A 21,826-nucleotide genomic window follows, 5' to 3' on the forward strand; every position below is an offset into this window, starting at 1 on the left:
TTTTTTTTTTTTTTTTTGAGACGGAGTCTTGCTCTGTCGCCCAGGCTAGAGTGCAGTGGCCAGATCTCAGTTCACTGCAAGCTCCGCCTCCCGGGTTCACGCCATTCTCCTGCCTCAGCCTCCCGAGCAGCTGGGACTACAGGCACCCGCCACCTCGCCCGGATAGTTTTTTGTATTTTTTTTAGTAGAGACGGAGTTTCACCATGTTAGCCAAGATGGTCTTGATCTCCTGACCTCGTGATCCGCCCGTCTCGGCCTCCCAAAGTGCTGGGATTACAGGCTTGAGCCACCGCGCCCAGCCTAGTTTTCTCTTATAAATTTAAGTTCTTTATAGATGCTGGATATTAGACCTTTGTCAGATGAATAAAGTGCAAAAAAACTTTCTCCCACTCTGTAAGTTGTATCTACTCTGTTAATAGTTTGTTTTGCTGTGCAGAAGCTTTCTAGTTTAATTAGACCCCATTGGTCAATTTTTGCTTTTGTTGCAATTGTTTCTAGTATCTTGATCATGAAACTTTGCCCATGCTTATGTCCTGAATGGCATAGTCTAGGTTTTCTTCTATGGTTTTTATAGTTTTGGGGTTTAATTTAAGTCTTAATGCATCTTGAGTTGACTTTTGTATATGGTGTAAGGAAAGGATCCAGTTTTAATTTTCTGCATATGGCTAACCAGTTCTCCCAGTATAATTTATCAGATAGGGAATCTTTTCTCCATTGCTTTTGTCAGGTTTGTCAAAGATCAGATAGTTGTAAGTGTGTGGGCTTATTTATGGGTTCTCTATTGTATTCCATTGGTCTATGTGTCTGCTCTTGTACTTGTACAATGCTGTTTTGGTTACTGTAGCCTTGTAGTATAGTTTGAAGTTGGGTAACGTGATGCCTCCAGCTTTTTTCTTTTTGCTTAGGGATTGCCTTGGTTATTTTGGCTCTTTTCTGGTCCTATGAATTTTAAAATAGTTTTTCTAATTCTGTGAAGCATGTCAATGGTAGTTTAATGGGAGTAGCATTGAATGTATAAATTGCTTTGGGCAGTGTGGCCATTTTCATGATATTGATTCTATCCATGAGCATGGAATGTTTTTCCATTTGTTTGTGTCATCTCAGATTTCTTTTAACAATGGTTTGTAGTTCTTCTTAAAAAGGCCCTTCATTTCTCTTGTTAGCTGTTTTCCTAGGTATTTTATTCTTTTTGTGGCAATTGTGAATGGGAGTTCATTTGTGATCTGGCTCTCAGCTTGCCTGTTGTTTGTGTATAGGAATGCTAGCAATTTTTGCTCATTGATTTTGTATCCTCAGATTTTGCTGAAGTTGCTTATCAGCTTAAGAAGCTTTTGATCTGAAACAATGGGATATTCTAGGCATAGGATCATGTCATCTGCAAACAGGGATAGTTTGACTTCCTCTTTTCCTATTTGAATACACTTTATTTCTTTCTCTTGCTTGATTGCCTGGTCCAGAACTTCCAATATTATGTTGAATAGTAGCAGTGAGAGAGGGCAAACTTGACTTGTGCCAGTTTTCATAGGGAATGCTTCCCCTTGAAAGGTTTTGCCCATTCACTATGGATTGTGGGTTTGTCATATATGTCTCTTATTATTTTGAAGTATTCAAGATCTAGTTTATCTGGAGTTTTTAATATGAAGGGAAGTTAATTTTTATCAAAGGCCTTTTCTGCATCTATTGAGATAATCATGTGGTTTTTGTCTTTAGTGCTGTTTATGTGATGAATTACATTTATTGTTTTGTGTATGTTGAACCAGCTTGCATCTCAGAGATGAAGCCAACTTGATCATCGTGGATAAACTTTTTGATGTGCTACCGGATTCAGTTTGCCAGTATTTTGTTGAGGATTTTTGCATTGAAGTTTATCCAGGATAATGGCTCAAAGTTTCCTTTTTTTTTGTCGTATGTCTGCCAGGTTTTGGTATCAGAATAATGCTGGCCTAATAGAATAAGTTAGGGAGCAGTCCCTCCTTTTCAATTTTTTGGAATAGTTTCAGTCAGAGTGGTACCAGCTATTCTCGGTACCTCTGGTAGAATTCAGATGTGAGTCCAACTGGTCCTGGGGTCCTGGGCTTTTTTTTTTTTTTTTTCGATTGGTAGGCTATTTATTACTGTTTCAATTTCAGAACTCTCTATAGGTCTATTCAGGGATTCAATTTCTTCCCTATTCAGTCTTTGGAGGGCGTATGTGCCAGGAAAGTATCCATGTCTTCTAGATTTTCTAGTTTATGTGCACAGAGGTGTTTATAGTTTACTCTGATGGTTGTTTGTATGTCTGTAGGGTCAGTGGTAATATCCCCCTTATCATTTCTAATTGTGTTTATTTGAATCTTCTTTATGTTTTCTTTATTAGTCTAGCTATCAGTCTATCTCTTTTATTACTTTTCTCCAGCAAAAGCAGCTCCTGAATTCGTTGATTTTTGAAGGGTTTTTCATGTCTCTCCTTTAATTCAGCTCTGATGTTGGTTATTTCTGCTAGCTTTCAGGTTTGTGTGCTCTTGGTTCTCTAGTTCTTTTAACTGTGATGTTAGGTTGTTAACTTGAGATCTTTCTAGCTTTTTGGTATGGGTATTTAGTGAGTAAATTTCTCTCCTAACTGCTTTAGCTGCATCCCACACATGCTGGTACATTGTATCTTTGCTCTCATTAGTTTCAAAGAACTTCTTGATTTCTGCAAGGATTTCATTATTTACCCAAAAGTCATCCAGGGGCAGGTTGTTCAATTTCAGTGTAGTTGTATGGTTTTCTGTGAATTTCTTAATTTTGAGTTCTAATTTGATTGTGCTGTGGTCCAAGAGACTGTTAGGATTTCAGCTCTTTTGCATTTGCTGAGAAGTGTATTACTTCTGATTATGTGATCAATTTTAGAATAAGTGCCATGTGGTGATGAGAAGAATATATATTCTGTTGTTTTGGGGTGGAGAGTTCCGTAGTCATCTATCAGGTCAACTTGATCCAGACCTGAGTTCAGGCCCTGAATATCTTTGTCAATGTTCTGTCTCAATTATCTGCCTAATATTGTCAGTGAGGTGTTAAAGTCTCTCACTATGATTGTGTGGGAGTCTAAGTTTCTTTTAAAATCTCTAAGAACTTGCTTTATGAATCTGGGTGCTCCTGTACTGGGTGTGTATATATTTAAGATAGTTAGCGTTTCTTGTTGAATTGAAACCTTTACCATTATGTAATGCCCTTTTTGTCCTTTTGATCTTTGTTAAAGTCTGTCTTATCAGAAACTTGGATTGCAATTCCTGCTTTCTTCTGTTCTCCATTTGCTTGATAAATTTTCCTCTATCCTTTCATTTTGATCCTCTGTGAGACTTAAGATCCATATAGATAGATCTTAATTCTTTATCCAGCTTGCCATTCTGTGTCTTTTAATGGGGGCATGTAGCTCATTTACATTTAATGTTAGTATTGTTTTGTGTGGATTTGATCCTGTCATCATGACGCTAGCTGATTATTTTGCAGACTAGTTTATGTGGTTACTCCATAGTGTCACTAGTCTGTGTACTTCAGTGTGTTTTCATAATAGCTGGTGACAGTTTTTCTTTCCATATTTAGTGCTTCCTTCAGAAGCTCTTGTAAGGCAGAGATTTAACATCCCACTGACAACATTAGGCAGATCATTGAGACAGCATTTGCCTGCCTCAGCATTTGCCTGTCTGAAAAGTATCTTATTTCTCCTTCACTTATAAAGCTTAGTTTGGCTGGATATGAAATTCTGGGTTGGAAATTCTTTTTTGTTTGTTTGTTTGTTTTGTTTTGTTTTCAGTACAAACTTAGGGCTCTTTATTCAGGCAATAAAGTAAGGTAGAATAAAGTGGGAGGGCTACACCATCACCATGGCAACAGAAAGTCTTAAAAATGTAAAATCCCTCAACTTCTGTTGGACAGACTCTTCCTAGCTCAGAAGAAACACATTTTAACTGGCTGAGAACAAGGCCAGGCAGCCTGGCCATGGTGTGAAAGAGTGGCTGGACACGCAGCCTCTGGTCAGGCCTGGAAGTGCTCAGTGAGAACTTCCAGCAGCTCCTGCTTCTTCAGCCCATTCTTCAGCCCGTATGCCTCTTTCATCATGGGCACAGTGAACTTGCCCAGCGTGCCCTTGCAGATATCGGCCTTCAGCTCCTCTTCTGAATACTTCACCTTGGGCCTTTTGCTTCCAAAAATCTTCATTATTGTGTTTTCTCTTTGTAAATTTCCCTTCAGGATTGTAATCTGGTGGGTAAACAAGCTCCTTAAACTCAGCCACCTGGGAGCCCAGTCTTTTAATCATTGCTTCAACCTTGAGCAATGTGAGGTCCACTGCTTGTTCAGCCTCCATCAAATCCAAGGTTAAGGCCTCCAGGTTCCTGAAGTGCTGCTGCAGCCTGGGGTTCTCAAAGTTGTCACTTCTGTATGTGAAGCGGAGCTTCTGAATGATAGCCTTCATCTTGTCCACCTGCTCTGGAGTTGCTATGACTTTTTCAGTAAAGGACATCTTCCTTTTATCATCAGCAAAGGATAAAAAGACAAGCTGGAATCCTGGAGGAGTCACCTGAATTTTCTGGTCCTCCATCCTCTTCCTGTGGCACTAAAGCCACAAAATAAGGAGAGATGTTCCTGTGGGGTGTGTATCTGCACAATGCTACAACCTCCTTCTCCAGACACTTTATGTGTGCAGGGCACTAGACAGGGTTTAGCTCCCAATCACCAGCAACTCCTCAGGGCACATGAACAGGGATGGCCTCCAGTGATTGTGCTTCTTCAGCATTACCAAGGGTTTGAAACCCATGAGCATCAAACCTGGATCATCAAACTGTTTTAGCTCTTCTGTTTCCTCTTTCTCCATTATAATCTGAGACTCCCATAGATCTGAGATCTCATGGTATCGCTAGGTAGAAGCAAACTGCCTGTATTTGTGTTCAATGTCTGGGTCTTGATTTTCACTGGTTCATTTTTTTCACAATAGAGCTTTACTGGAGAAGGCTTGAGAGCCTTCGGGACGAGATTATAAATGCCCAGAGATCACTATATCTTTGATGAGCTTCAACTTTAACCTGCTGAGTGCTTGCTTCCTAGTCTCCTTGGCGTGAACCTTCTGCAACAGGTCTTTTAGCTTGCTGGATTCCTCAAAGTGAACCCTGAGGTCCTCATCCTCTGCTATGCTGGTGATATCTCTATAGAACAAGGATATGTCAAAGCACCCCGGTTTCTTCAGGTGCATCAAGTGAAGGAAGATGCCTGTATCTCGGAGATCACTGGCTTTGGTCCTGGCCCAGCTGGCTTTGGTCCTGGCCTGGCTGGCTTTGGCACTGTCATTGCCATAGGGGTTGTCTTCATTGGTGAACAGCATGATCTTCTTATGACTCATCATGAACTGGACATCACTAAAGAGGTTGGCACAGACCCACAGCAATTCACTGAATGAGTCATCAGATCTGTAGTCCCTCAAGTCTTGGAAACATGTTTGTTCCTGCTGCCCCTTAAACTGATAAAACTCTAGAATTCATTTTGTACCTGGACTTTCCAACTCCTGGAAGACATAAATATTTCACTGAAGCTTTGTCTTTCTCTGTACCATAGAACACCACTGCCAAGAGATCTCAATCACTGTTTATGGTCTTACTGGTGTGCACACTTTGCATACACTGGATGCTCATGTCAAAGGGAGTCAACTCATCTTCACTCTGAGATTCAAACATAGCCCTGGAAGCATCAACCACAAAAACCAAACTATCTCTTCCTGAATACTTACAGTCTCCACTTGCTTCAAGATTCTCTTCTTGTTCTTCTTTGCTTCTTCATCACCCTCAGTTTTGTAATGTGACTCCCACCTTTACATGTTGGCTGCTTCTCACTTTGGTGCAGGGAAGCGACCAACTTGGACCAGAAATTCTTTCCTTTAAGAATGTTGAATATTGATCCCCAATCTCTTCTGGCTGTAGAGTGTCTTCTGAGAGGTTCACTGTTATTCTTATGGGCCTCCCTTTGCAGGTGACCTTGCCTTTCTCTTTGGCTGCCCTTAACATTTTTTGTTTCATTTCAACCTTAGAGAATCTGATGATTATGTATCTTGGGAATAACCTTTTCATGGAGTATCTTACTGGAGTTCTCTGCATTTTTTGAATATGAATGTTGACCTGTGTTGCCAGGTTGAGGAAGTTCTCCTGGATGATATCCTGAAGTATGTTTTCCAAATTGGTTCCATTCTCCTTCATGTACCCCAATCAGTCATAGATTTGGTCTCTTTACACAATCCCATAGTTCTTGGAGGTTTTGTTCATTCCTTTACAGTCTTTTTTATCTATTCTTTTCTGCCAGTCTTATTTCAGAAAGACAGTCTTCAAGCTCTGAAATTCTTTCCTCCACTTGGTCTATTCTGCTATTAATACTTGTGATTGCACTGTGAAGTTCTGATATTGTGTTTTTCAGTTCTATCATGTTCCTCTCTAAACTGGCTATTTTGACTGTCAGCTTCTGCATTGTCTTATTATGACTTTTAGATTCTTTGTGTTGGGTTACAACACACTCCTTTAGCTCAGAGATGTTCATTTTTATCCACATGCTGAAGCCTACTTCTGTCATGTCAGCATCTTAGCCTTAGCCCTGTTTTAAGCCTTTGCTGCAGAAGCACTGTAGTCATTTAGAAGAAAGGAGGCACTCTGGTTTTTTGAGTTTTTGACATTTTTTAGTTAATTCTTTCTCATCTTTGTGGGCTTATCTACCTTTGATCTTTGAGGTTGCTAACAACTAGATGGGATTCTCATAGGGATTTTTTCTTGTTGTTGTTTTCTGTTTTGTTTTGTTTTGTTTTGTTTTTCTTTTAACAGTCTGACCACTGTTCCATAGAGCTGCTCTGGTTTTCTGGGGGTCTGCTCCAGACCCTAGTTATCTTGGTTTTTCCTGTACCTGGAGGTATCACCAGTGAAGTCTGAGAAACAGCAAAGATGGCAGCCTGCCCCTTCCTCTGGAAGCTCCATCTCAGGGGGTTACTGACCTGTTGCCAGGCCAAACACACTTGTAAGAGGTGCCTGAAGACCTTGTTTGGGAGGTCTCACCCAGTCAGGAGAAATGTGATCTAGTACCTGCTTAAAGAAGCAGTCTGGCTGCTTTTCGATAGAGCAGCATGCTGTGTTGGGGATCTCTTCATCCTCCAATCAGACTGGGACCCCCAAGGCCCACAGGCTGGACTGGCTAAGATGCTTGAACAGCCAAGGTAGTGGCATGCCCCACCCCCAGGGCACTGCAATCCCAGGGAGAGATAAGAGCTCTGGCCATACAGTATGTGCAGGTTGAGGTAGCTGGAGGCCCAGCTGGAAGTTCTCATCCAGTGAGGGGGAATGGATTGAGGTCCCGCTTACAGAAGCAATCTGGCCACATTCTGGCAAAGCAGCTATGCTGCACTGGGGAAACTCTTCCTCATCCAGACCATTTGGACGTTCCAAAGTCCACAGGCTGAAACAGCTGAGTCAACCAAACAGCAGAGATGGCAGCCTGTCCCTCCCCTCAGGGCCCCATTTCTTCTCAGGCAGGCACCCTGTTGCTGCAGGCTGCCTGAAATTCCAAGCCAGTGGGTCTTGTCTTGTGAGGTGCCAATGGAAGGGGGACCCACAGACCAATGCTGCTTCACTCCTTGGATTCAGCCCCCTTCCTAGGGGTATGTACGGACACCATGCATTGCCTGGGCTGCAGACACCTTTGTTGGGGATCCCAGGACGGGAGTATGTAAAGTTCCTGGATCTTGGTACATCCCTGAGCAGCTTCTCTGCCAAGACTCCACACAGCTCTGTGTGTTGGACCCAAGGCCCTGGTGGTGTGGGCTCATGAGGGGATCTCCTGATTCACAGGTTGCAAAGATCCCTGGGAGAAGCATGGTTTCCCAGGGTTGCACCATCACTCACTGCTTCCCTTGGCTGGGGGTGGGGATTCCCTTGGCTCTGTGTCACACCCAGGTGGGCCATCACCCTACCCTGCTTTTCTTCCTTCTCCATGATTCGGGTTGTTTCCCTGATCAATCCCAATGTGGGTAGCTCGATAATTCAGTTGAAGGTGCTGTATCCACTCACCCCAGTTCATAACCAAGTCATATCACTTGTTAATCTCCTAAGTAACCCAGATGTATCTACGTTATTCTACTTTGACCACCACAACTTTAGGCCAAGCTGTCATCATCTTGTCTGGGCTCCTGCACCAGCCATCCTATCTATTCTTAGTAACCCAGTTAACTTTTTCTATACTCTTATTTCAAGTGAACAACAACAACAAAAAAAAAAACCTTCATAGAAGTAACCTAGTTACATTTAACCAAATTAAATAAAAAGCATTTTAACCAAAACCAAATAAATATATACATATATGTGTGTGTGTGCTTAAATTGCTTCAAAGATAATGAGCTCTTATGTTGCTATAGTTCTCTATATTCTTTATAGTAAATCCTACAAGATTTGCTCACGTTTTGCTACCAACCCCCAGTACTAAATAAGCTATTTGTGGGTCTCACTCTACTAGATTTTCATATAGAGGATAGTGTATGTGTCCTAGGTAGTGGTCATAGATATTGCTTCCAATGTTGCTGATTTCAGTAGCATAAAGAAGATATAGCCCAGTAAATGGAAGGGCAAAGGAGAACGAAATTTTTAATAGCTTTGCTTTCTTAGTGTTTTGTCTGTAAGAATCACTGTTGCAGTTGACATTTGTTGCCATTTTGCTTTTTCATTTTGAATTGTGGAGCCAGACTGTGTCTCTGTGTTGAGCGGAGGAGAAGGAATGACCTCAGAAATGTCAGAATTATTACTAATGGCAGCCTTTAAGCTTGGATAGGTGGGCAATAGTGCTTGATCAATCTGCTTAAATGCTGACTGTAGAGAAGGGACCTGAAACAATAATGGGAAGCTATTTAAAATTTGGAAGAGGCAAAATACGTGATAGGAAAGATGTGGCTTATTTTCAAGTACAGGCCATGTGGTATGGTAGCAGCAGATGCCTAAGGAATAAGGGCAGCATCTGAGCAGAGCTAAATGTAACCTCACGTCTGTCATTTCCTACTTGTGACATTGGGCAGGGTCCACAATCCCTCTGAGCTATCACCTTTCTTGCATGTAAAGTGAAATCATACCACCCACTCAAGGGGCTGTTGAGAAGAATAATGAGATTGTGTATACAAAATTCCAGCCACCATAGATGCCAGTTTGCTTTTTTCTCTCTTGCTTCTGTTTTAACATTGCAGATAATTTACACTAACAGGTGATCAAGCACTAGACCTAAGGCTCCTTCCAAGAGACTAGCCCACCTCACAGACCTTGAAGAGAGAGTGTAATTCACTGCAGAGGACTTGCTCCCACTTATTCCTGCTAAACAAGTTCCTGGAGAGGTTTGAATAGACATTGGAGACAGTCAGTGGTACTTGTCCTTATGCAATGCTGTCAGATGAATTTTTCTATCTGATGAAGATTGGTCCGAGGCCAGCTTCTTGACCTCAGGTTGCAAGTGGTGACTAGGAGCAGTTGTTCATGACAACTTGTGTTCTTGCACATGGCTCACAACCAAGGGTAAAACAGCCTCCAGCCTGTATATCCCAGAAATAAATCTAGGTATTTCTACTCAGACTAATTTTTCTCTAAGGGGACACTGGAGCTTTTCTGGGACTGAGCCACCCATCTGGCTTCATTTCAGGAAAGGCAGAAGGCCTTATGCTGAATGCTTACTGAAGACCTAAGACAGCCAAGGCAAATAGACTTAACGTGCTTGACAACTAATCTACTGGTGGCGACTGCCTCTCTAGATGGCTGTAGAATTCCCAGTCCTCTTCTGGGCTCAGCATAAATTGTGTCACTCGATCAGTGATGATGTCTCCCAAACGTACTGTGGAGGGTTGTCAAGGCACACATGACAGAATTGGAAACCTCATTATCTGGGGATCCTCAAAGTTCTACTTTAGTTCAATAAGGACACTGGCTGTTATTCAAGAACTGGTCTTAGCTACACACACAAACCATAGTGTCATGACTGAGTAACACCTTGAGCTGGGTGACAACACCATGAACACAATATACAAAAACAACCTCAATTTTTTATCAGTGTCTCAAAAGCTTCCAGACCCACTAACAATTTTGATGTCACTAGGGATATGTGTTCTGTATACTATCTAGTCCCTCACAACCTGGTGATTCTGGGAACTCAGGGACTTTCCTAGCATCACTTGAAATCACTGAAAGCCAAGGCTAACCCTGGTGCTTTTATCATCACTTCCAGCAGCCTCCCTCGGGTAGGAACACACTGGAGTACAAAAGAAAACAAAATGTACTGTTCCTGACAGAAATCCCAGGACTTTGAAATATTTAGACTTTTTAAGCCCAAAGACCACCTGTCTTCTAGCCTGCTGCCTGAGCTATTGATCTTCTGCCAGGTACATGTATTCATGATCAGTCAAAGATGTCATCCCATGGAGAATTTAATGAAAGAAATCTACAGAAGGGCTCCATCTACCCATCTATTGTTTTTCCTCCTTGTCCAGAGGAGAAGCAAGGATGCACATCTGTGCAGCAAGCACCAGGTGTTAAATAAAATCATTATCTAAAACCAATACTTTCCCATGGACTCCAGGATTGCAGTATTAGCACAAGTGAACTATAATTTACACCAAACAAGGATTCCTGAAAAACATAACTAGCCAGAATCATGAAAAGTGATAAAAGACCTTTTTGTTATGGCCACATTGAGTACATATTAGACTGCTCAGACATTTCTGATCATTATTCCATTAGGCTATTATATAATCTGAATGTTGGGTGATATTGTTATTCTTGCTCTCCTGACTCATCAAAAACTATACAGTGCCAGCCTCACCATGAAGACATCAACCTGATACCCATGTCAGAAAGTATGTGTTTCACTTTACCTTGGCAGAATCTTGGGACACAGAGGTCCGTCTGTGTCCTTTGAACAAGTGGAGTTCTGGATTGGAAACAACCCCAGTTCTCCATCTCGCCCACCTGCCTGTCTCTAATTCTATACTTTTCACATGTTTTTAATCTGGTAACTCTTTTTGCTTTGCCTTTCAAGTGAAATTTTACCAAGAATACGTTTGTCGTTGTTGTTTTTGTTTTCCATTACTGCCATAACAAAGTACTACAAATTAGGTGGCCTAAACAACAGAAATGTATTGTCTCACAGTTCTGGAGGACAGCAGTCTGAGATCAAGGTGTTGGAGGACTGATTCCTTTGGAGGGCTGTGAGGGACAATTTGTTCCATGGCTTTCTTTTAGTTTCTGTTGTTTGCCAGCAATCTTTGGCTTTTCTTGGTTTGTGAAATCATCACCCTATCTCTGTCTTGTAGATTCTATGGTGTACTCTGTGTGTCTGTGTGTGTGTCCGTCTCTGTGCTCAAATTGCTCCTTTTTCTAAGGAGTCTAGACATATTGGATTGGGATCCTTCCTAATGACCTCACTTTCATTCGATGTTCTACAAAGACCCTCTTTCATAAGCACCAGAGGTTCGGACTTCAATATTTCTAGGGGAACACACTTCAACCCATAACAAATCTCTATTATAAAACATAAAAGTGAAGCTGTTTCCCTTAAAATGGGATGGGAAACTAAAGCCCTTTCTGTCTCTTTCATTCGTCCCCCTTTTTCTCTCTTGACATTTCTCTAAAATGCACTGGGCTACTTAAAACATAGTTTTTAAAACCACCTCTCCAATAAAAATGATATGCAACAATAAAATATTGTAGCAGTTGTCAGAGGTCTAGTATGAGTTAAGTCTTGCATTTACCAATTTAATATTAACTCCAGTCTTAAGGAACCAGTCTTGTCACTTACTGCACTGCAGAGGGCAACTCCTTTAAGAGAGCACAAGAAGGCTGTAAGGGCCCCAGGTGGGGCAGGGTGGGGGGTGGGATTTGCAAGTTCCTCTCTCTGAGGATTGTCTCTGTTGAATCTGACTGTATCACTGGAGAGAAGAAGGTTTTATCCATCAAACTCTCAGTGACAACTCATAAAGTGTTGGTGTCACTTCCTTGGGGAAGCCAAACCTCCTGTGGGCCATTAGCACAGACCATCAGAACCTCAATGAGATGCATGGGTGAGCCAAGAACAGATTTATTTACTGGTCCTCTTCTTTCCTCATGCTGCCAGGTCCAGTACCTTCCCAATTACAAAGCCATAAAGTCAATTCCAAACTCCCTGCATTTTAATTCCTGAAGAACTCAGCTATTCAGTTGCCTGCTACATACACAGAATTTGTCGATCTTGAAAACGAGCAAGACTGCAAAGTATATTGCTCACCTTGGAGCAGCAAAAATCAGGCAGGGAAAACCTGTTAGCTCCAGAAGAGCACTCATTATCAAGGAGGCCCCCACACTCCCAATGTCCCTCTCCTTCACAGTCACATCCTGTGTCTGTATTGCTCTTCAGGCACATTGGTTTCTATTAACTTCTTCATGAAAGCACTGGAGAAGTATCCTTATTTTGTGACTCTTGAGAAATCTGTATTAATGCCATTAACAAGGATAGACCAGAAGGGTTCTTCTACCAGAATCCCAGAACACAATCACAAATACCTTTCCAAACGCTTTGCAATCCATCCCAACCATATTAGCAGATAAACTGATTGTCCCATAAGTTCTGCTTTAATGAGGCATATGTGTTCCTAAGAAATAATGCAGTAAAAGCCACAAGACTTATGGGAAAAATGGGTCAGGGGAACAACACTCAAATACTTCATCGGTAACATATTTAAAAATAGAGATCTATTAAAATGATACAACATATTTATACATATTAGATGGTTAAGAAGTACATATATACTACAATAAATGGGGCATTTTACTTTGAAAAGAATCTGCAGTTTACTTGTGGAAATTCGCAACAGAAGGATTGCAGCCTATGAGTTACCGTGAAATAGAAGAAAAGTTGTCTGAAATTTGATGGAAAATTGTTCCCTAATATTTCCCAAATTGTTATGTTCAGGTTGTTTCCTAATATATCAATCATATTGGGACAAATTCACGTTTCAAAGCCAGCATGCTAGCACAACTGATGGTACTTGAAGCCGTATCTTTAATTTACACCATCATCAGAGAAAAAATCAGAACAGCTTCTTCAAGGACTCCCAGCCTCTACCTTCAGATATCCCTTTCCATATTAATCTTCATTTTCATCCTTATTTTCAGCACCTGCTGCCCTCCCGCCCCTCCCCCCCAACCCACCATTCTAAGGCCAGGAAGCAAACCATCTGAGAGATGCAAAGTAACTAACAGTAAACTGTAGAAAAGTCCTCGGAGTGGAAACTGGATTTGGTTCTCCACTTTGTACATACATTTGACTAGCTGTCTACAAAGTTGGTAGCAGAACAACTTCATCAAACTTTTGCAGGGGTTTCAAAAATTGTTAGGTTCATTTCTGGGCTGCCTCCGAAGAAAAGAAACATGCTTGAGATGTTGTTCTGAGCTACTCTCCTCAAAGCTCTCTGGAGTACGTACCTTGGGTTTCTGCTCACTTGCATCTTGACCTTCCCTCCTTTTCTGGAACAAGGCTAATATCCCTGTCTCTTCCTGGCTCATCCTTTGCACTCTGCTCCTGACAATGTAGAATGTACTTCTCTCCGTAGCCTTGCTGGGAGCCATGCCAGGCCACACCCCAGCATATCTTGTTGACTTTGTCAAAGTTCCATTTTCACAATGCATCTGCTGGAATGCCAGTCCTTCTTGCCTCACAATTAACTCAAATTATTTGCTCTTCTACTCCACCCAAAAGTGCATCTGCCTAGGTGAACCAACAGTAAGATTACCGAACGAGATATTTCTTTTTGGTCATGATTCCGCAAGAAGTTCAATTTTTCAGCCTGCATCATTTTCAGAATATTGTGGGAACTCACTGCATTATTTGAATTGAGTCAACTTAGTAATCGCCTTGTAAAAGAAATGGCATATTCATTCTTTCCAAATAATATAACTGTAATGCTATTTTGTAATTTCTGATTATATTAAGATATTAGCATATTTGTTGCAAATAAACTAGAGTGCTATTTTTATTAGTAGTTTGGCTTTAATTAATGTTTGGTAGTATGAATAATTTTAGAATTAAACCATGAACAGGTTTGAATCAGCAGCCTAATCTTCACATTCTAAAATAACTTTAAATGAATGAGTGCATAAAGAAGGCAGATTCATCTTGATGGGTATGAAGGAGCTGACATAGGCACTTTCTTTGTTTGTTCTTTAGTGTCACATGTGAAACAAATTGACTCTCTTGATACCCATATGGTGCATTTAGGGCTCCAATTGTTTTCTTGCATTATAAATCTGTACTCATCCTAACTAAATTTCTACTTTCACTATATTTTATTTACAACAATCTGTTTGAGCTGAGGTTCAGTTTGGCTATTGAGACTGATTGCCAAAAAGTGAATTTGCCACCAGAAATTCAATTATAAAAACAATATTAATAAAACTAGACAGCTGCCCCTCTGTATTTTAAAGCAGTAAAAACAGGATTTGGCTTCTCATTTACATGGCAGATCTGATTCATCATGTTAACATAGTTTAACAGAAAAAGAAATATTTCACATCGATAGCAGTGTGCAAAGCAGTCACTTCTATAAAGAACATAGTAATTTTTTAAAAAAGAAAATACAATATGGAATCATAACAATGACATTTACAGTATCACATAGAAAATTATGATTCTTCGTAAGTAAAACAAAGTGAAAATTAAAATGGACTTATATTTAAAATTAAAAAGATTAAATAAACTGGCTTCTTGGAAAGAGCATCATACATTTAAAAACTAAAATAAAGAGTGCAATTAAAAATAATTCAAAACATTTTCAGGGACAAAAAAAGGAAATATTTAACATTTATTATAATACCTGAGTTTTCCTTCCTTCATGAAGAGTGCTGAAAATCATTAAAAAATTTTTAGTTCTAAATAAAATAGATTCAAGAGTTTTTTAAGTTCACTGAAAATTGCTTTGGAATTGGTGAAAATAACATTTAATGATTTATAGCTTTTAGGAGAGATAGGATACAAGTCAATGACTTGAAGAAATGGAAAGAATGAAGACTCAGGAAATAACACATAGAATGAAAAAGATAAGAATATTCCACAGAGAAGTTAGAAAATATAAGTGTAGTTTTGAGGGCTCCGATTAGGAAAAACGGCATTAGTTTTTGTTTTTTACAAAAACTCTAAAAGGAGCTTAAAAATGGTTTATTTTTCCATAATGCAGGAGTGATAAGACACAGTTTTAAGTGTTTTAAGTGTCTGTGTGTGTATATGTGTGTGCATGTATATGCATATATATATATTGATATGTAACCACACGTGTGCATGCAAGGATGTGCCTGGGTATGCATGTGTGTAACCACTATGGTGACTCTAAATGCTTTGATCCTCTGTATCATATATCTCTCAAGTTAAGAAAAGGGTATTCGCCATCCTGCTCATTGGAAGGTGCAGCTGAGGTGACGTTTTCTTCTATTATTTTCCTTTCAGCTTCTTGCTCCAATTCTTCTATCTCCTGCAGGCGTTTTTCCAATAACTCAGCCTGCCTCTTCTGTTTATTTTTCAGTTTTTTCTTTTTGTTTTTAGATATTTTTCCCATAGGTTTCTTCTGCGGAGCCATACTCACTGCAAACCCTGAAGGAGGTGGAAGACCTGCTTTCTGCCACTCAGTGGTCTCAGCTGCCGTTCTTCTCACATATGCATCATCCATACACATCAAGATGTTTTGCAGCTTTATGTCAGTATGAATAATCTTGGTCTTACTGTGTAAATAATGTAACCCTTGAAGGAACCGTCGAATGATTCTCTTCACACAACGTACTGGGAGGCCTTGATAGTTGGACTTGATGATCCACTTGAGGAGATGGTGGCCAAGCACTTCAAAGACCATGCAGACAGGTATCCCATTCACGCCTGAAATCTTGAAGCCGTCAATGAGCTGGATCACCATGTGTTTGTTTGGGTCACTGGGATCACTTTCCTGAACACATTTGAGCAATTTTATTTCATCCTAGGCTGTGTCTGTATAATGCTGAGCACTTTTGACAACTTTCATTGCAACAAATCTTTTCCCCTACATATCCCAACACAGCCAGACAGTAGAGAAGTGCCCCCGACCAAACTTTCTAATAACATGATACCGGCCATTGACGAGGCCTGCAATTTTCACTGGATGATAGCCACCTTTGCAGTAATCCGCAGGGTCCTCTTGCTCCTCATCATCTGATCCAGGATCTCCTCCTTTGGCTCTGGTGGTGTGGGGTCTGCCAAAGGTGGCGGTGGCGGTGGTGCTGGTGGCGGGGAAGGAGGAGGAACTAAAGGAGCTTTCTGTTGAGGCTCCGGATTTTTTGGGTGCTTCTCTCTTTTCGGCCTCCGCTTTTGGGCCTAAATGGGAAACGCTATCCTGGAGTTCGTTCCAACGCGGCGGAAGCGGGCCTAGGGGCTTTGAGAAGGAGGCGGCTAAGCGTGCGGGTGAGGAGACCAGCCGGGCTGTGGCTTCCACTTGCTCAAATGGCCGGGAGGAGGTAAGAACTGCGCCTGCGCCGCCGCCGCTCTGGCAGATGGCGAATACTGCCCAGAGGTGAAACGAAAAACAACAGGATTAGAGGCGGCGGCCGAGGCAGAGACCGCAAAGGGAAATAGTGAAGCTGAGGACCAGGAAGAGAAAGAAGACGCTGAGAAAGAAAACATTGAAAAAGAAGAAGATGATGTAGATCAGCAACTTGTGAATATAGACCCGAGGTGGATAGAATCACCTAAAACCAATGGCCCATTCTTACTGGAGGAGCAACTGGACGATGAAGAGGATAATGAAGAAGACTGCCCAAATCCTGAGAAATATAATCTTGATGAGCCAAATGCAGAAAGTGATTACACATATAGCAGCTCCTATGAACAATTCAACAGTGAATTGCCAAATGGACGGCATAAAATTCCCGAGTCACAGTTTTCAGAGTTTTCCACCTTGCTGTTCTCTGGAGCCTTAGAACCTGTGGCCTGCGGCTCTGTGCTTTCTGAGGGATCACCACTTACTGAGCAAAGGGAAAGCAGTCCGTCCCCTGACAAAAGCAGGACGGTTTCAGCCTCCAGTACTGGGGATTTGCCAAAAGCCCGGGAGGCTGACTTGTTGGTGAACCCCCTGGATCCACGGAATGCTGATAAAATTAGAGTAGAAATTGCTGACCTGGGAAATGCTTGTTGGGTGCATAAACACTTCACGGAAAACATCCAGATGCGTCAGTACCCTTCCATAGAGGTTTTAATAGGAACGGGATACAGCACCCCTGCGGACATCTGGAGCACGGCATGTATGGCATTTGAGCTGGCAACGGGCGATTATTTGAACCACATTCTGGGGAAGACTATTCCAGAGACGAAGATCACATAGCATTGATCATTGAACTGCTGGGGAAAGTCCCTCGAAAATACGCTATGTTGGGGAAATGTTTCAAGGAGTTTTTCACCAGAAAAGGAGAACTGCGACATGACCAAGCCGAAGCCCTGATGCCCTTTTGATGTACTTGTGGAGAAGTATGGCTGGCCCCATGAAGACACTGCACAGTTTACAGATTTCCTGATCCCGACGTTAGAGATGGTTCCCGAAAAAACGAGTCTCAGCTGGCTAATGCCTTCGGCATCCTTGGTTGAATTCTTAGCAAATTCTACCCATATTGCATTCTGAGCTAGCAAATGTTCCCAGCGCATTGGACCTAAACGGTGACTCTCATTCTTTAACAGGATTGCAAGTGAGCTGGCTTCATCCTCAGACCTTTATTTTGCTTTGAAGTGCTATTGTTTGACATTTTGCTTTTTGTGCACTGTGATCCTGGGGAAGGGTAGTCTTTTGTCTTCACCTTAGTAGTTTACTGACCATTTTCTTCTGGAAACAATAACACGTCTGTAAGCATTGTTTCTTGTGTTGTGTGACATTCAAATGTGTGTGTGTGTGTGTGTGTGTGTGTGTGTGTGTGTGTGTGTGTGTGTGTGTTTTAATGAGAAATACTTTCCCCTTTGTGTTTTGGCAGGGTTTGTAACTATGAAAAAAACATTACCTGAGTACTATATAATTTACAATCTTAAAAAATTATCAAGTTGGAACCAAGAAATAGCAAGGAAAAGTGAAATGTTATCTTCTGGCAAAGGGACATCATTCCTGTATTACAGTGTATGTAATCACACCCTGTAAATGTTACTTTCCATTAAACATGGGAGGGGTCTCAAATTTCAAAAAACCTACCAAGTCTTGAGTGCTATGTAGCCTACGTTGTATGTGGCCAACTTTAACTGCTCCAAGGAGTTGTGCAAACTTTTCATTCCATAACAGTCCTTTCACATTTGATTTTAAACAAAGTGACTCCGGGTTGTAAGATACCATTCTCTATATGGCACTTTAAAGGAAGAAAAGATATGCTTCTCATTCTAAAATATGCATTATAATTTAGCAGCCCCATTTGTATTTTCACATATTTTTAAAAGTATTTTTAAAGAAAAAGAGCGATTTCACTTTAAAAATGTAAAGACTTAGTACCATGTCATATTGCCTCCTCTGGGCACTGTAAGTTAAGCTCTACATAGATTAAATCTGAAAAGAGAAACGTGTTCATTGTGTGGAATTAAAAAATACATATATTTTTGGAAAAGCATAACCATGCTTGTCTAGAACACAAGGTATGATATATACAATTTGCAGTGCAATGGGCAGAATACTCCTCACAGCTCAAAGGTAACAGTGATCACATTCATTCCATAGGTAGCTTTATGTGTGGCTACAACAAATTTTAGTAGCTTTTTTATTGTCTTTCCATGAAATGAAGTTGAGAAAATGATTTTCCCTTTGCAGGTTGCACATTTTGTTTAGGCATTTCCTTAAAATTAATTGTAGAATCCAAGACACAAACTACAGTAGGCAATGTAATTTTAGAATGTAATATATGGAGGTATATTTAGCCTCTCTTAGAAGTCAGTGGTTGAATGTCTTTTCATTTTAAATTTTACATTCATTAAGGTGCCTCAATTTTTTACTTTGTCCATTAACATTTATTCATGTGCCTTTGCAATAACTAGATTGTGAAAAGCTAACAAGTGTTGTAACGATAATCCATTTTTGAGGTGCTTGCAGTTGTCTTAAAAATTAAAGTGTTGGCCGGGTGTGGTGGCTCATACCTGTAATCCCAGCATTTTGGAAGGCCGAGGCAGTGGATCACGAGGCTAGGAGAGCGAGACCACCCTGACTAACATGGTGAAACCCCATCTCTACTATAAATACAAAAAATTAGCCGGGCGTGGTGGCGGGCACCTGTAGTCCCAGCTACTCGGTGAGGCTGAGGCAGGAGAATGGGGTGAACCCGGGAAGTGGAGCCTGCAGTGAGCCCAGATCGCACTACTGCACTCCAACCTGGGCGACACAGACAGACTCCGTCTTAAAAATAAATAAATAAATAAATAAATAAGTAAAGTGTTTTGTTTTGTTTCGTTTCCAGAAAAAGAAAAGAAAAGAGTAAAGAGAGAGTAACCATAGGCTCTCTATTTTTTTGTGTTCAAGAAGCACGCAGAACACCTGAATGATTAAAACCATGATCTTTAGAGTCATATGCACCTGGGTTACAATTCTGACATTTCACTTCTACATCATATCAGGCAATTTCATTAATCTTCCCATGTCTCAATTTCTTCTTTACAAATTGAAAATGGTAGTAACTTCTTCATAAGACTGTTTTAAGGATTGAATGAAATCATGTATAAAGCCCTCAACATAGTGCCTTAGCACAGTGTATGACCAATACATGATATTCACTGTAATTATTATTTTTACTGATATATGTACCAAGAATGAAACCAAAAAAGACACACCAGAAAGTCCAGCAAAAAAAAAAAAAAAAAAAAAAGAAGATAGGAGGAGAGAACTGAGAATTGATTGACCAACATCTGTCATAGCTCAAAAGACTTATGCAAGAGGAATCAAAAGCCTCCACTAATCCATGACTGCTCTCTTCTCAGTAAGGCTGCGACTACACAGTCAACTCAGAGGATGGGAATAGTGAGGTTCTACAACAAATTTCATACTAAAACGCACTGCCCAGTAGCAGAAACATTAGCTGATGATGATGAATACAATAGCCTAGCATTTAACCGAGATATTTAAAGCAGCACATGACATTTTCATAACTACCCTTCACTAGCAGTCTAAAAACAAAGAATAAAAAGCTTCTCTTTGATCAAACCGTGTTCCAAAATGAAATAAATCCCTTGGTTTTATGTGTATGAGTATATTTACCCTGAAAATCTATACATATATTCACAAATACATGCACAGAGCAATGTAGTGCATGCAGCTGTGTAATAAATGGCTTTAAAACATATCAGCAAATCAACAACTGAATCATTAAACTGACAGGAAACCTTGTTCAAGATTCCCATGTCATTCTGCAAAGAATGTACTGGATCTGACTAGAATGCATTAAGAGACCAGGGTGTCTGGAGTTTGAAAAACATCTTTAAAGGAAAAGAAAGAGAAGTATGATTGTTAGAAAAGGAAGCAGATGTTCTCACCAGAATAAAAAGTCAAATTATGAACACTTGAGCTTTACAACAGCTTTAAATAACCCTCTGTGGTGAGGCAAAAGAACTTTAAACTTTAATGAAAGCAAAAATCATTTCATCATACTGATGGTATAGAGTATTTCTTTTTCTTTTCATGTTTTCTTCTTTATTCTTAGTTCTTTTCCATTTTTTTATTCCTTGTGACCTGGTGTTTGCTTCTGTTATAAATTAGGACTGTGCTAGCAAAAGGAAATGGACCAAGGAGGCATTTGTCTGAATAATTCAGGCAGAAACAATTTATACTTGAAGTAGCAAGAAGTTTTAGACAAAGGAGAATTTTTGCTTGGATTAACCCTCGACCTGGTTCAGCTTCAGACATAAAATAATGATGATACCCGTGGTGCTGTAACTTTGATTCATCCAGTGTACTGAACAGTCTGCCCTGTGCTTTGGGACCCTGTTGTGATAATAATGCCAGCATTATCATGCATGTGAATGCTTACTTTTGAACACCGTTACTCAATTCTCATCTCCTGAAAAACTTAGTGAGAGAAAATTGCATGCATTCAACATTTATAAACCCTGATAAGCTCAGTTTCTAAATACTGGCATGAGTGTTGACTGGAAGGGCTGTCATCGGAGGCCCTGCCTTATGAGAACATCATGCCTAGTATTTCAACAACCTGCCGATAGACTGCAAGTGATGGATCTATAGCAGGATGAAGACTTCTGAATTAGCATTCAGGCCTTTCTCTCTGCTGCTCACAGCCGAGAGAGGAGAAAAGGGAAAAAAAAAAAAAAAAAAGAAGGATTAGATCTTTTCTCCTTGCCCCTGTAGTTTTCTTCCGACAGTAGACCTCTATTGATGGGAACGGACCTGATATGCACAATAAGAGAGTGGGGTGTGCCTTTGTCGGCATGTCGTCTGAAATGACCTCAGCAAAGAATGCTATGGAAAAGAAATGGTGATTCTAAAGAAAAGGCATTTGTAACTTTTTAAAATAAATTTTACTTTAACTTCTGGAATAGATGTGCTGAACGTGCAGGTTTGTTATATAGGTATGCATGTGCCATGGTGGTTTCCTGCACCTATCAGCCCGTCATCTAGGTTTTAAGTCACGCATGCATTAGGTATTTGTCCTAATGCTCTCCCTCCCCTTACCCCTCCCCCCACCTCCCTGACATGCGCAGGTGTGTGATGTTCCCCTCCCTGTGTCCATGTGTTCTCATTGTTCAACTCCCACTTATGAGTGAGAACATGCGGTGTTTGGTTTTCTGTTCCTGTGTTAGTTTTGTT

At 40.6% G+C, this 21,826-nt stretch overlaps 1 protein-coding gene and 2 pseudogenes across 2 annotated transcripts in view; 2 read left to right on the top strand and 1 right to left on the bottom strand.

Moving 5' to 3' along the window:
* Window positions 1-21,826, top strand: part of NKAIN3 (sodium/potassium transporting ATPase interacting 3) — a 739,166-nt gene that overhangs the window by 582,027 nt on the left and 135,313 nt on the right. The window contains exon 5 of one of the 2 annotated variants that reach the window (XM_023222387.1): window positions 15,577-15,814. The exons of the other annotated variant lie outside the window; for it this stretch is intronic. Within the exon in view, the coding sequence (XP_023078155.1) occupies window positions 15,577-15,591 (15 nt within the window). The 3' untranslated portion in view covers window positions 15,592-15,814. Of the gene's footprint in view, window positions 1-15,576; window positions 15,815-21,826 lie in introns of those variants that run through there. 2 annotated transcript variants of the gene reach the window in all.
* On the bottom strand, window positions 3,997-5,827 carry LOC111549255 (annotated as a pseudogene).
* On the top strand, window positions 15,879-17,645 carry LOC111549254 (annotated as a pseudogene).

The sequence above is a fragment of the Piliocolobus tephrosceles genome, chromosome 7 (genome assembly GCF_002776525.5).
Source record: "Piliocolobus tephrosceles isolate RC106 chromosome 7, ASM277652v3, whole genome shotgun sequence".
NCBI lineage: Eukaryota > Metazoa > Chordata > Mammalia > Primates > Cercopithecidae > Piliocolobus > Piliocolobus tephrosceles.